This window comes from Phyllobates terribilis, unplaced genomic scaffold (genome assembly GCF_046119375.1).
Source record: "Phyllobates terribilis strain yellow unplaced genomic scaffold, ASM4611937v1 Scaffold_11__3_contigs__length_659146591, whole genome shotgun sequence".
Lineage (NCBI taxonomy): Eukaryota > Metazoa > Chordata > Amphibia > Anura > Dendrobatidae > Phyllobates > Phyllobates terribilis.
The window spans coordinates 232152099-232166947 of record NW_027362771.1 but is presented as its reverse complement, the minus strand read 5'-3'; the positions used below and the strand labels follow the sequence as shown (position 1 = coordinate 232166947).

The following is a 14849-nucleotide window of genomic DNA, read 5'->3' as shown; positions in this document are numbered from 1 at the left end:
GCGCTCACTCGCTCCATTGATAGTCTCTCTAGTCTCCTGGGACAGTGGGTGTCAGCTAGATCACACCCAATGCCACGAGGTAAAAAGCGCCGCAAGACTATGGTGGCGTTGTCTCCCTCGCAGAGCGCATCAGAGGCTTCGGATTCACCAACAGATTCGGTTGATGAAATTTCTGAGTCCGAAGAGGAGGATCAACAGGATCGCTCTGTTTCTCTTTCAGGTCGTGTAGATGGGCTTATTAAGGACATGCGGGAAGTATTAGAGCTGTCTGAAGAGCCGACAAGACCGTCTAGGTCGGGCCGTCTGTATCAGAAGACGCGCAGTGTTCGTTCTACATTACCTGCGCATGAGGAACTTAACGAAGCGGTGGAGAAGGAGCGTCAGTGTCCGGATAAACGCTTCCGAGGAACGCGTTTTTTTTTTATGCCCTATATCCCTGAGCCAAGGAGATGGTTACTAATTGAGTTCCCTCTCCTGAGGTGGATATATCTCTGTCTCAGCTGACCAAGTCTTCCCTGCTTCCTGTTAAAGGGAGAGCCAATCTTCAGGATCCTTTGGACAGAAGATCGGAGTCAGCGGCGAAATCCATCTATGAAGCCGCGGGTCATGGTTTCCGAGCGGCCTTGGGGGCCATGTGGGCCGGTGAGGCTTCTCTGCGGTGGTTGGATCAGCTGCGTGCGGCGTGGCAGGATGGGACTTCGCGTTCAGAAGTGGAAAAGCTTTTTCAGCGAATGGAAGAAGCTATGTGTTATGGCAGAGATGCAGTACTGGACACCGCTTCAATTCTGTCCAGGGCTCAGGCTTCGGCAGTCACGATTAGAAGAGCTCTGTGGCTTAAACAGTGGACCGGGGATGCAGTATCCAAACAGGGATTGCTTAGTCTGGCATATAAGGGTGGTCAGCTCTTTGGTTCAGATCTTTCGGAACTAATTGCCAAAGCTAAAGCTAAGGATGTTACTCTGCCTGGGAAAAAGGCAGTGGCATCCACAGCCGGCAGGACAGGGCCCAGCAGAGGTCTTCGGTCCTTTCGGGCCAGGGGACGATTCAGTCAGCCTTCTTGGAGATTGGGTCGTCCCTCATCCTCCGGCAGATCCGCCCAGAAATCTTGTACTCCTTGGAAGCAACGGTCCCGTCAGGACAGACGGGAGGTTGATAAAAAGTCCGCTAAGGCTGACTGACGCCAGGGATCCCCCCGAGGGCTCTCGGGTGGGAGGTCGTCTGCTACAATTCGGGTCGATCTGGGCATCCCACATAGCAGACGCCTGGGTGACACGGGTTATGTCGGCAGGCTATTTCATAGAGTTTCATTCGCTGCCTCCAGACAGGTTTCGTCTGACGGGCATTCCGTCCGTGCCAAGACTGGCTGCCGCACTGTTTCAGGAGGTAGACTCTCTCCTACAGCAGGGTGTGGTGGTTCAGGTTCCTCCGGAAGACCAGGGAAAGGGTTTTTATTCCAACCTTTTTGTGGTCCCCAAAAAGGAGGACAAGTTTCGTCCGGTGCTGGATCTCAGGGATTTGAATATTTACGTCCGGACACGGAAGTTCCGCATGGAGTCTCTCCGATCGGTGATAGCGACCCTGTCGCAGTACGATTTCTTGGTGTCCATAGACATTCGCGACGCCTATTTGCATATCCCTATTGGCAGGGCTCACCAGCGTTTCTTGCGTTTCGCTATAGGTCAAACCCATTACCAGTTTGTGGCCCTGCCTTTCGGGTTGGCCTCAGCTCCCAGGGTTTTTACAAAAATTCTGGCTCCTCTCATGGCGCTTCTTCGAAGACAAGGGGTTACGATCCTCCCCTACCTGGACGACCTGTTCATAGTGTCACCCACAGCGGAGGAGGCAATAGCGGCTCGCGATCTCTCCCTTCAGTACCTGATGGACTTCGGGTGGCTGATCAATTGGAAGAAATCGTCATTGGAGCCAGCACAGTCCATTCTTTTCCTGGGGATGCAGTTCGATACTGTTCGGGCAGTTGTGTCCCTGCCTCTTGTCAAACAGACGAACCTTCGTCTTCTGGTCCAGGCTATGAGGTCGGCGCTGTCAATGTCCCTTCGGGAATGCATGCGCCTTCTGGGTCAAATGGTGGCAACTATGGAAGCAGTACCATTTGCACAATTTCATTCCCGGGATCTCCAGAGCCTTATTCTGACCCATTGGGATCGATCGCTAACTTCTCTGGATCGCTCGGTCATTATCTCCCGCAGGGTGCGAGAATCTCTTGGATGGTGGTTACGTCCGGAGACTCTATCCGTGGGGAAATCCTTCCTTCCTCCGAGATGGTCGGTAGTGACAACCGATGCCAGCCGGACAGGCTGGGGGGGAGTTTGGAACAACCTCTGGATTCAGGGAGTCTGGTCGCCAAAGGAGTCGTCTCTCCCGATCAACATTTTGGAGTTGAGAGCAATATTTCTCTGCCTCCAACATTGGGCGGTCTTATTGAGCGGTCTACCGGTCCGGATCCAGTCGGACAATGCTACGGCTGTTGCGTACATCAACCACCAAGGCGGGACGAGGAGTTCCAGTCTCATGTCGGAGGTCTCTCGGATCCTGGTCTGGGCCGAGTCCAAAGTTCCAGCAATCTCTGCAATTCACATTCCAGGGGTGTTGAATATCTCGGCGGACTTCCTCAGTCGCGAGCAAGTGGACCCTGGGGAATGGAGTCTCCATCCAGAAGTGTTTTCTCTGCTGTGTTCCCGTTGGGGGACTCCTCAGGTGGACTTGATGGCATCCAGGCTGAACGCCAGGGTTCCGACGTTCATGTCCAGGTACAGGGACCCGGAGGCGGTGGATGCTCTAGTGGCCCCGTGGGGTCAGTTGAAGCTGATCTATGCATTTCCGCCGATATCCTTACTACCTCTGGTGATCCGACGGATCAAACTCGAAAGGGTATCAATAATTCTGATAGCACCAGACTCGCCGCGGAGGACATGGTATTCGACGCTGGTGTCTCTTCAGGCGGCACCTCCGTTTCCGCTGCCCCTTCGCCCGGACTTGCTCACTCAGGGGCCCATTCGTCATCCGGACCTGAGGTCCCTTCGTTTGACAGCGTGGCTCTTGAGACCGAGATCTTGACCCGTCGCGGTTTTTCGCCTGAGGTCATTGCTACCTTGCGGGCGGCCCGGAGTCCAGCTACGTCCAGGATTTATCACAGAACTTGGGAGTCTTTCTATTCATGGTGTTCTGGATCCTCAAGAAACCCGAGGGTTTTTTCCATCCCCAACTTCTTGGCCTTTCTGCAATCTAGTCTGGCCAGGGGTTTGGCAGTTAGTACGGTGCGGGGACAGGTATCTGCTCTTTCCGCACTTTTTAGGAAGGCTATTGCCTCTCGTAGGGATGTGCGCTCTTTTTTTCGCGGAGTCGCACGTCAGTTTCCGCCACGGAGGGCAGTTGTGGCTCCATGGCGGCTTAATCTAGTCCTTGAAGCCCTTCAGCATAGGCCTTTTGAGCCTATGGATTCTGCTAAACTTTCACTACTTTCTTGGAAGGTGGCCTTCTTGGTGGCAGTCACCTCTTTGAGAAGGGTATCGGAATTGGCAGAACTTTCTTGCTCACCTCCTTTTCTGGAATTTTTTCCGGATCGCGTGGTGCTTCGTACTCGGGAAGATTTTTTGCCTAAGGTAGTGTCACAATTCCACATTAATCAGGACATTGTGTTGCCTTCTCTTTGTCCAGGACCTAAGAATCCAAGGGAGCGGGCCTTGCACTCGTTGGACTTAGTGCGGGCATTGAAGTTCTATCTTACGATCACCCAAGGTTTTCGGAAGTCGGACTCTCTTTTTATAATTCCGGCAGGTCGTCGGCGTGGTCAACGTGCTTCCAAAGACACGATAGCTCGGTGGATCCGTTCAGCTATCCTGGAAGCGTACCGGCTCAAGGGCGAGCCTTGTCCGGTTAAAGTTAAAGCTCATTCCACGAGAGCCATTGGCTCATCGTGGGCTTTTCGTCAGGGGGCCTTGGCAGCGCAGCTCTGCCGGGCGGCCACCTGGCGCTCCGTTCACACCTTTGCTAAGTTTTATAAGGTGGACGTAAGTGCTTCAGCCGATGCGGCCCTGGGATGCAGGGTCCTGCAGGCGGCGGTAATTTAAGTTATCCCTTTACTTAGTTTTCCGTTATTTTAGCGCGGTTTGCGCTCTTGCCTAAGTTTTGGGGTATGGAAGCTTCTGCCTCTATTTCCCACCCTTAAGTAGGTACTGCTTTAGGACGTCCCACGAAGTAGAGAATCTGTGTCTCCCTTCCTTCCCTTCTGCTGCTGAAAGCCGGATTTTGGTAAGAACTTACCTGTAAAAACCTTTTCAGCGAAGGAAGGAAGGGAGACACAGCACCCTCCCAGGGCAGAAGTGTTTTTTTGTGTTTCTAGATGCAGCGCGTCTCCTTCCTGATGTCGATCTTCTGGACTGGGTTTAGCGCTCTACGGCTCTTCTTCCAGTTTCGCCAGCTCTACACAGTTGTCAAGTCCAATGGGGTATGCCTAAGACTGTGTGTTTCTATTACATAACCTGTTTTCTCTCATTTCTGAAATTTCAGAAGGGGATATGTTGTTCTGCTGGTTGGTCTGCTCTTCCTTAGCTTGTGTACGGACTGATGAACATGGGAGTAGGAGGAGCCTATATACTGGAGGGGCCGGTCGTCTTTTTCCAATCTGAGGTGACTATCCTATGGGGCTCCGCCTACCCACGAAGTAGAGAATCTGTGTCTCCCTTCCTTCCTTCGCTGAAAAGGATTTTACAGGTAAGTTCTTACCAAAATCCGGCTGTTTCTTGCGTAAATCAGATAAGACAAAAAGGAAAATAGAAATCAGTGCTAAATAAAAAGGTCCATATCTCTGGGACAAAATAATGGAATACTCAAGGGAGCAGCTGGCGAAAAATAAGAGCAAAAACTGGCTACTTTGGACCTGGTGACAGCAATGGTGAGCTTAGACCAAGTGGTAGCTGTACCATTTACCTACATTTATACTACATAACTGAGACAAATGCAGGACTCACTAATGAGAATCACTATTAGGCTATGTGCCCACGTTGCAGAAATGAAGCAGAAAATTTCTGCTTCATTTCCGCATGTCCTCTCCCGGAAAAAACGCATGCGGAATTCCACAAGCGTTTATCGCGCGTTTTCGACATGCGGAATTGCCTTGCGTTTTTTCATGCATTAAATAAGGCAATTCCGCTTGCGGAAACGCAAAATTAATGAACATGCTGCGGATTTTTGAACGCAGCATAAACGCTGCGGAAAAATCCGCAGCATGGGCATAGAACTTGCAGATTCTCATTGGGGACCATGGGGTGCGGCTTACCAAGCGTTTTACAAGCGTTTCCGCTGCGGAAATTCCGCATCAAAAACGCTTGTAATCCACAACGTGGGCACGCAGCCTTTCCCTTTCTGCAGTTTTCCTAGTGACTTTCCTCCACTGAAGTTCTAAGTGTTACAATAGTATCTCATTAACCAGAAACAAATATACCAGCGACAGACACAATCCTGGAGGTGCGAGATTCCCAATCAGAGTAGCGTCTCTCACTTTGAAATGCTGTAAAGTTATTCCCAACAGAAATGACACAATTAGCAAGATATCTGCAAATCCTTTTCCTGAAAACGTACCATATTATTCGGCCCCTTCATTGACACCTTTTATATCCTGTGATTCACTGCTACAGAGGAAAAGCCCACAATATACTACTACTATGTTTTTTTTTTTTTCAATCTCAAAGTAGTATCTTCTATATACTAGATATAGCAAAAAGTAAAACAATGAGCAAACATGGCTCTTCTCAGAATATGCAACTTTAAACTGCATTTCCATAATATGTGCATCATGTAGGAAGAACCATCCTAGAGAGCATCCTAGAGAGCATTAAACCTCCTCTCTGCTGGCTAACAGGACTCCCGGGGCTTACTGTCCAACATGTCCACTAATAAAACAAGGAGGGAAAGAGACATGGAGATGGTTTTAATCAATGAAAACTGCTCTATTGCCACATCATGTAGTGCAAACATGTAGGGATCAGCCTTTCTGACAGCACTGTGCAAAGTACAATGCCAGGGGATGATTACATAACAGGGTAGATCCACCACAAGAGCCTTGTCCAGACATGGCATCAAACAAATGTCTTTATGCATGGACCTCCCAGATATGTACAAGGATAATGGGGGAACAAAAGCCATGTAGGAAACATCCACTGATTGAGGGAGAATGGACATTACTTGATGGTGATCTACTACATAAACTTTTAGTCAGAATTTTTTTTATTAAGAAGTGTCTTAAAGGTCACTTATACACAAGTGTAATATGGGTGCATTTTTGCATCCTCATTTCGGTGCCCAGTCCCAGCCCAAACATGGTTCTGATGACCCGAATTTAAGCTTTATAGTCCTCTACACAGCTGTAAAATTCGGTCAGTAGAACGGCAATTAGTCCAGGACTTTCAGACATGATATCAGCACGAAACTGCAGCAGCATTATGCTACAGTAAAACGGTCTTAAAGGGGTTGTCCACTTTTTATTATCCCTCTAATGTATTCCCCCGGGGTCCATAAGGGTTTTTGTAAATACCTTGCGGTGCAGTTACTGCCTGTGAGCGGCGCTATCACTGGCCGTTCACAGACATCACGTGACCCCCGGCTGCAGTGGGCTCTGACATCTTCTCATGTCATGTCAAGTTCCGGCTGCAGCCGGGGGTGACTTACTTCAGCGTTCCGCGGTGGCTCCTGGGCTGTGGGCGGGGTTACCCCGCATGTCACACCCAGTATCCACCGCGCGCTTTCCCTCTTCTCATTCATTGGGAAAGTGCGCTGTGGATGCAGGGTGTGACTCACAGGGTAACCTCGCCCACAGCCCAGCATCCACCGTGGGGACCCCGCCACTGATGTCTCGCCTCACTTGATATCACATCAGCCAGGGGGTCACGTGATGCCTGTGAGCAGCCAGCGATAGCGCCGCTCACAGGCAGTAATAGCAGTGCAAGGTAATTACAAAACCTTTATGGGCCCCGGGGGAATACATTAGGGGGATAATAAAAAGTAATGGACATCTTCTTTAATGATAACTTTTTTTGTGTATAAAATGTGTTTCCAAAAACTGTCTGATCCTAATGCCGATGGGGAAGTGTTGCGGCCATTTCTGAAGCCATGGGCTCATTCTCAGGATCTTAGTGATCCATGTAGTACAATATATGATCTGTCTGACATTTCATAATTGAGACCAGTCTGTCAGTCATTCTATACATTTTTTCAGATCACATTTATAATGACAGTGTTCTACTATTATATCAATGTATGTATCTATTGCATATGCACAATTCAAGATGGGGCCCCACAGAACCTGGATTACAGGTCTCAGCATTCACAACACCCCGCGATCAGTGAGCTATGGATAGGGGATAACTTACTATCTTGGGACAACCCTTTAGTGTTTGTTCAGGCGGCTGCTTGGTTTTGGAATGCAGTCACTTTCTAGAATTCCTACACTCCACCCGACAATGACACAGCGCACACAATCATTAGGCACATTCTTCACATTTTCTACTTTAGTGACAATCACAAAATCATTGCCAGACAAGTCTGTATAGAACTATTTTTCTCTCTGTTGGCTGATGGACTTGATCAATAATGTGCAGGGTCAGCTTTAGTTTCACAGTTGTCTGGATGAAATCAGATATCACTCAGTAGACATTTAGGCTAGACCTGGTACAGTCATGTATTTCATTTCCAAGATATTTATTCAACATGAGCTACATAGGTTCCTTCTAGAGAAAGAATTAGACATCTTGTTGAACCTCCATAATATGTTAGTGAAGGCTACTAGTAACCTCTACCCAGCTAAACATATTCCTACCTTCCAACCAACCTTTTTCAGGATTGTCATGCAAAACAAATCTAAATGAGTAGGGTTTGTATAAATGTATCCCCAGTAGGAAGGTCTGGGAGGTTTTGGTGGATGTTGGCCAAATGAGAAATCAAATATTGGGAGGAATGCACAGATTGAGTTACTTTCATGCATATTGGTGATGGAGTGGCTGAACTCACCTTGTGGAGACTGAATAGCCCTCTGGTTTGAATACACATTCCACACCTGCAACTTTAATATCTTCTATATCTTCAGACGTAATCCCTAAGTTTGATCCCATAATAGTGAGCAAGATTCCTCCGTTCAGGGGTGCAGCTTTCGGTGTAAACTAAAGGCAAACATTTTATATTATAATACACCAACCGTGAAAGGTTGTATTATAGACTGAATCCACAAGGATCAATCAACCTGATCCAACCCATGGTAAATGTATCAGCCTAAGAGAAAAAATGATTTATGTCACTTTCAGTAAAGACCTATTTTATTTGGTCTGAGGCTGGATATATTAAAGGCCCAATACACATTTAAGTCAGCCAAATCTCACATTCATGTTGCGTCAGGAGAGAGCTGTCAGCCAAAATCCCTGGCACCTTAGGAGGGTGACGAGAACATACTGACTAGGCTAAAACTACTAACATTGTATCTGTCCAATTTTAGAAATAGGCCAAAAATGTAACAAAGGCCAAGCATCGTAACAATACCACGCACTGCAGAGTAAGATTATTTATCCACTTTTGTTCAGCTATAACAATCTTTGGTAACAAATTGGTAATGGAGGGCCAAAGTTAATAAAATATCCATGGCTACAAGATTTAAGCTTCAGAAATGTCACCAAAGAGAATTCAAAACGGATAAAAAGCCATCATCTAATGACTGTGCTGATGAGCCTCAAATAGGAGCTAGTTACCATATTCTCTATATAGAGCTTCACAGAACTTAAAAATACCCAAGAAAATTAATGAGCGGAGCATAGTGCAGCTACCCTCAAATTGGGAAAAACAAAAGTGGAAATCACTACAAAAAAGAAAGGTTTTACAGTCTGAGATCGGGAGCACAGTGGCCCTCTGAAGTGGATGATGTGCAGCAATTCTTCACGTCGGTTCCTCTATAAATCAGCAGGAAACTATATTGATTGGCTTTTATTTAAACAGAATTCAGCATCTTTGCCTGTGGAAATCCCACGGCAGGGGAAATGGGGAAAACAACTCAACGCAAAAACATATCTTTGCATGTATTATTGACAATGCGAACCATTTCAGAAAACAAAATTAGCAAGAATTTAGAAAAAGTGAATACACTTTTCAAATACGCCACTCAAAGTCCAGGTAAACCGAACAAATCAAATATAAAGGTGATCTAATAGAATATTGCACACAGTAATAACTAGATTTCTTGGTACCAGATAAGTATTTACTTTCCAGAATGAAAAAAGACATTTCAAGGGAATCTGCTACCAAATTTTTGCTCTCCCATCTGAGAGCAGCATGATATAGGGCAGTGAGCCCAATTCTGGTGATGTATCACTCACTGGGCTGCTTGCTGTTATTTTGATGAAATCACTGGTTTTGCTGGTTGCAGGTCTATCATTTCTGTAAATGCTGAGCTCAGTATAACCCTAGCCGCACCACTGATTGGCAGCTTTCTGGCTCAGAACCACAGAAAGCTGCCAATCAGTGGTGGGGACGGGGTTATGCAGATCTCCTTAATATGGAGTACTACATGGCAGCAGGATTACTAGTCCTCTAGTGATAATCTCCTGCTGATAAAAACAGTGATTTTGTGAAAAACTAGATCAAGCAGCCCAGTAAGTGACACATCGGTGGAATCTGGGTCTCTACATTATGCTCCTTTCAGATTAAGCGGCAATATCTAGGTGACAGATTCACTTTAAAAAGAAAAAAATATATATCTTACATCTGTGATAAGAGGATCAGGGCACTCCATTATAGCAGATCCTTGACACATTTCCTTGTAGACACATTTGTTGCTACACCAGACACACTTGTACTTTGGATCGGCAGCCAGGCACAAACTACAATCACTTCTTCCAAAAAAGCAGTTGTATAGGCTTACTAGAGAGAAAAACATACCATGACACAATTGCATCATTCCATAAATCCACATAACTAGTTTTAAAAGCTTTATATAGAAGCTGTACATATAATAGTTTCCCATTTTTAAGTTTAGTTAGAAAGAAACACAAAAGAAACCATTTGTAAACACTGCAGTAACTGTAGAGAAGCCACTAAGCTTTACCAATAGCCTATATGCACTATTTTCTCCTGATGCTTCATGTAACCCCCTTAGGCTAGTTCAGAGCCCTGGCACAATGCTATCCTAATCAATATATAGCCACATGAAGGTGACTTTCTATTGGTTTGTCTCCTACATAAATTGGATTTTTATACTAAATATTTACAAACTGCATTTAAAAAATAACCCATTACAGGAATCCCCATCCCATTTTTATTTGGTTTAATCCAGCCTACAGGGTCATAACTCATGGCTTACATAGATGTGCCAATAATTGTACCGATTTGATTGATTAAAATGATCATACAGAAAAATATGTATATACCAGAAATGGAATACAGGGGTTGTCTCAATTCTCATGTGGTTAAAATTCCAAAATGCTTGTAAAAACAAGCAACCTTGCAATTTCCTTCTACTTCTTTAATTCTATAGTGTACAGGTCGTTGCCTAGGTTATCGGCCACCCTGCGGTCTCACATTAGCCGGTTACTTAGGTAATGAGCGCAAGCTCGGTTTTAAAATCTGTTCAGATGGCTGGATCCAGCCAGTGTCCTTTCCACTGCGCTGCTATAAAGCACCCTGGGAGAGTGCACCGCTCGGAACAGCAGCATGATCATACTGCTGGTCCGAACTGTCAATCTTTAGGAGTACACCACCCCCCTGCAAAGCAAAGACCACCAAATCACCAAATGTTTTTTCATTTTATGGAAACTGGTACAAGTAGATAGCCTTTGCCCTGCTGATTACCTTAGTTCTGTAAAACTTTACAGGCATAATTGACTGCCAAGATAAACATACCATTCAGTTTGCTGTCAATCTTTCGATCATCCATTTTAACGTAAATATCAAGGGCAACAGATTCTTCATTTTGAGCAGATAACTAAATAAAAATGAAGATAGGTTACATATTGTCATACCAAAGCTGTAATTAAAAGAAAACTTTTAATAATCTTGTAGAGGAGCAGAAATAGACAGAAGAGGGCCCCTGTCCAAGAACTATATATGGGCCTTCTGCAGTCCATTAGCTCATCATAGTGCACAATTCTCCCTACTTTGGAAGTGGGCCATGATACCTCTTGTGCCACTGTTCTGCTGAAAATGTTGCACAAATGGCATGTCTGCCCCCGACCTTGTATCAATACGCACACAGCTCTTACTGCATGCATAGTACACAATCATGTACAAAAATAAACTTCCTTTATGAAAATGCAGAAAACTATATTGTGAAATACCTGATCAAGTAGACTGAATTGTGGAACATGAATGTTTTATAATGAACGAAAAAACTAAGGCTACTTGTAAATCAGCGAGATAAGGCAAATAAGAATTTAAATGGAAACTGACAGTAGGATTTCACCCCCAAAACTATTTATACGTGCATGTAGCTCTATCAAAGACAAGTCCAGCAATATCTTTTACATGATCAGTCAATTCCTCCGTTACGGAGACATCATCATTTAAATTGATAAGCAGAGGAGGATGTAGATCTGAAACCTCTGTCACTCCAGCTCTCTTCCCTTGCCCACAGCTACCTTCTCCTTCTTGACTGTCAGCTCCTTTGACAGGTCACACAGGATAGAGGCTGTCCGTTAAGCAGGAGGAGGCAGTTCTGGGCGGGGAATAGAGCTGGAGTGACAGAGCCATTCGCATATCAAGTCAAACATGGATTACTCAGTAGTGGAGGAACAGACTTGCCATGTAAAGGTACTGCTGGGACTTGTCTTTTAAAGGAATACATGCACACAAATAGCTTGGGGTGAGATCCTGCTGACAGATTACTTTTAAAATGGTATTCCAGTCATGCTTAGCTCTTGCCATAACTTCCATAAAGTGTAATGAAGAAAGCCATGCACATTGCATCCCCAACTAGTGAAGTTTTAGGTCATATGCTACAAATCTGTAAAATCTGAATTTGTTGGAAGAGCCATTTAACAGTGTTCAGAGATTGTATATTATTAAACCTAAAAACATAGCACAAGACATGCCTGGATTTCCCAATACCTTACGGCTGCAAGAATGAAGGCAGGGTGTTTACGGGTTTAGGGAAATAGTCCATTATCATACTAAACAAATAAGCATAGGCATAAAAACGAATACACAGATCCTATCCAAAACAGCCTCATGGGCTTAATAATTACAAAGTGCGTCCACATTCTTTTGGCCATATTGTGCAAGTAAGAAAAATAAAACCTTCCAGCTCTTGTGTAGAGTTCTATTAGCATACAAGAAGAATGAGACATCTATTACTAGTTATTTAGATAAAGACAGATTCCCCCTAAACATGGAGAATTAGGTAACATAAAGGGAAATACCTCTGGAACTGAGAGTGAGAACATGTCCTCATTCGTTACCACAGGAACATCGAACTTCAGTCTATCATTGCCAGCATCATTTCCAGCCCTGAAACGTTTTTCCTGCATTTTTGAAGGAACAGTAATAGTTAGGTTAGAGCTACACGGCGACTTTTTCCGAGACAGACGACGCTCGACTAAAGTTCTCATGATGTCTTTGCAACAATCGCAGCGCTATATAACTGAATCAGATTACAATGCGACACCTACACTGCTGTGACAAGCAAGTTGCAAAATATCAGACTCACTTTTTTGAGACTTGATTGCCGCGATTGTGTAGGTGCTGCAATGTGAACGCATTCACTTCTAGTGCCGTAATGCAGCAGTGGCCCTGGGTGAACTTCATTCAAGCAACAAGTGTTGTGGCCAAAGTTGCCTGGTAGCCCAAGCCTTAAACATGCAAAATAAAAGTACTAGAAAAGTAAGGCAATAAGGTTCCAGACCCTTATGCAACACTTTTAAAGTAAGGTCACTAGGTTGACACCCCAAAAGCTTCCTCTCCGTTTTCTTTGTTTTTTTGTTTTTACTGGCTTGTAAAAAAAATACCATAACATTCAGCATTTTCATGTGTTTTATTTCACCTTTTTGTGTGTGTTATTTCTAGTCCTAAAGAAACAGCCTCTTGAAAAAAAACACCACAGTTACAGAATGCTGCATTCTGAAAAAAAACATGGAAAGGACCCGAAAAATATACAACGTGAAGAAAGAAAATGAAGAAAAATACAGAAGTAATGTACACTGCTTGTAGGTGTGTTGTATATTTCTCCATCAACTTGCATCCAAAACCTGAACCATTGAGTAAGGGAATACTCACAAAACCGTATTTCGGACTGCGACGCACAGACAGGCTGTGTGTCTCCTAGCCTGAAATTAACGGCCTCATAGACATATACAAAGCTATGGAGTTAAGGTCAGCAGAGCTTCGGCCTGCTTGTGCACTGCAGTCCATACTCAGATCCCAAAACATGGATGTGTGAACGTGGCCTTGTGCTAATAGTACAGTCTTGGAAATTTAAGAAAAAATCTGCTATACTAAAGGGTTTATGGAGCGCATTGCGTCCTCCCGACCTAACAATGGGGGTGTAGAGAAGCTGCTGTACCACAGTGTCCTGCTTATTAAAATAAGCCATGTACACCACACCTGCCAGGCACTGGCGCTCAGCAGCTAAACTGAGAGTATCGCAAAAACCCTATAAAGGGGGTCTGTATTTTATTAGTATATACCAAAAGAGCTAATGTAGAACATTATCAATGAGATTCTGATATAAGCATAAATCCCAAACAACTCAAAGTTAAAAACATGTGGTCCAAAAATGGTCGAAAACTGGAGATCTTACGAGTGTTTCCAAGAAAGTGAATTACACTGTTCCAAAGCGCCGCATTTAAAGGTAAAAACATCAAACGTTAGGTCTTTCATGTAACCCTAGAGTAACATACGATAGATACGTTGAGATGCTACTGCTCAGATATATAGCTTTCTGTGATATGTTTCAGTATTCTCATGTAGAAAGCTGTTTAAAGGCTGACAGGGCTTAGTCCCACCGCAGACAATGATTGACAGCTTTACCTGCATACAAGAAATGCTGTCAATCACAGTGTGGGTGCGGAAACAGGACTCTCAGGTTTCTCCTCAAGTTATGGCAGCATTTATCCCCTTCAGGACACCACTAAGTTGGGCCTTGCGCATACAGAATTTTTAATTACTCTGTTCCAAGAGCCGTAGCCATTTGATTTTTCTGTCAATATAGCAGTATGCAAGCTTGTTTCTTGTGGGACAAACTGTATGTATTTTCATGGTACAATTTTAGGGTACATATTATATGCTGAGAAACTTTCATTACTTTTTGTGGCGCAGGAGATAAAACATCAATTCTGCATTTTTTTACATTGTATTTTCTTTTATCAGGGTTCGTCATATTCTGAGAGCCTTAGCTCTTCTATTCTTCCATTTGACTTGGATGATTATTTGATTATTTCATTGTCGTTTTATGATCACTTGCTATTTTTTTGAGAAATGGATCAATGGACTATAGTCCCACTGTGGCCTCACACTTCTATGAGTTTGATGGCTCACAGAATTCCTCTCAGTGCTATTCTGTGTATTATTTTAGACTCTGGCCATTTTTAGACCCCGGCTGCCATGATAATGCATCGACATCTTCATGATCGAGTTATGGGTGAGGTAGGGATGAGGAGGTGGGGTTATCATAGCCTAACATACATGAAAAAAAATAAAAACACTCCGCTCACCAGTTGTGCCACTGAAGCTCCATCTGACCTCTCCATTCAAGGGTCACTCTTTCTTCTGAGTAGGCCTTTTGGTGGCCCGATGTCACTCACTAGACCTCAGTTGGTACATTGTGTGACATCATGACACACAGGCTTACTGTGCATTAGAATCAG

The 14849-nt window shown here is 44.6% G+C and overlaps 1 protein-coding gene across 10 annotated transcripts in view; it reads right to left on the bottom strand.

Annotated features, from left to right (window-relative positions):
- PLXNB2 (plexin B2) overlaps positions 1-14849 on the bottom strand; it is a 279450-nt gene that overhangs the window by 46835 nt on the left and 217766 nt on the right. For all 10 annotated transcript variants that reach the window (XM_073652094.1, XM_073652090.1, XM_073652092.1 and 7 more), the window contains 4 exons: positions 12408-12509; positions 10894-10975; positions 9758-9915; positions 8023-8171 (listed from right to left, as the gene is read on the bottom strand). In XM_073652094.1, the coding sequence (XP_073508195.1) occupies positions 8023-8171; positions 9758-9915; positions 10894-10975; positions 12408-12509 (491 nt within the window). The remainder of the gene's footprint in view (positions 1-8022; positions 8172-9757; positions 9916-10893; positions 10976-12407; positions 12510-14849) is intronic.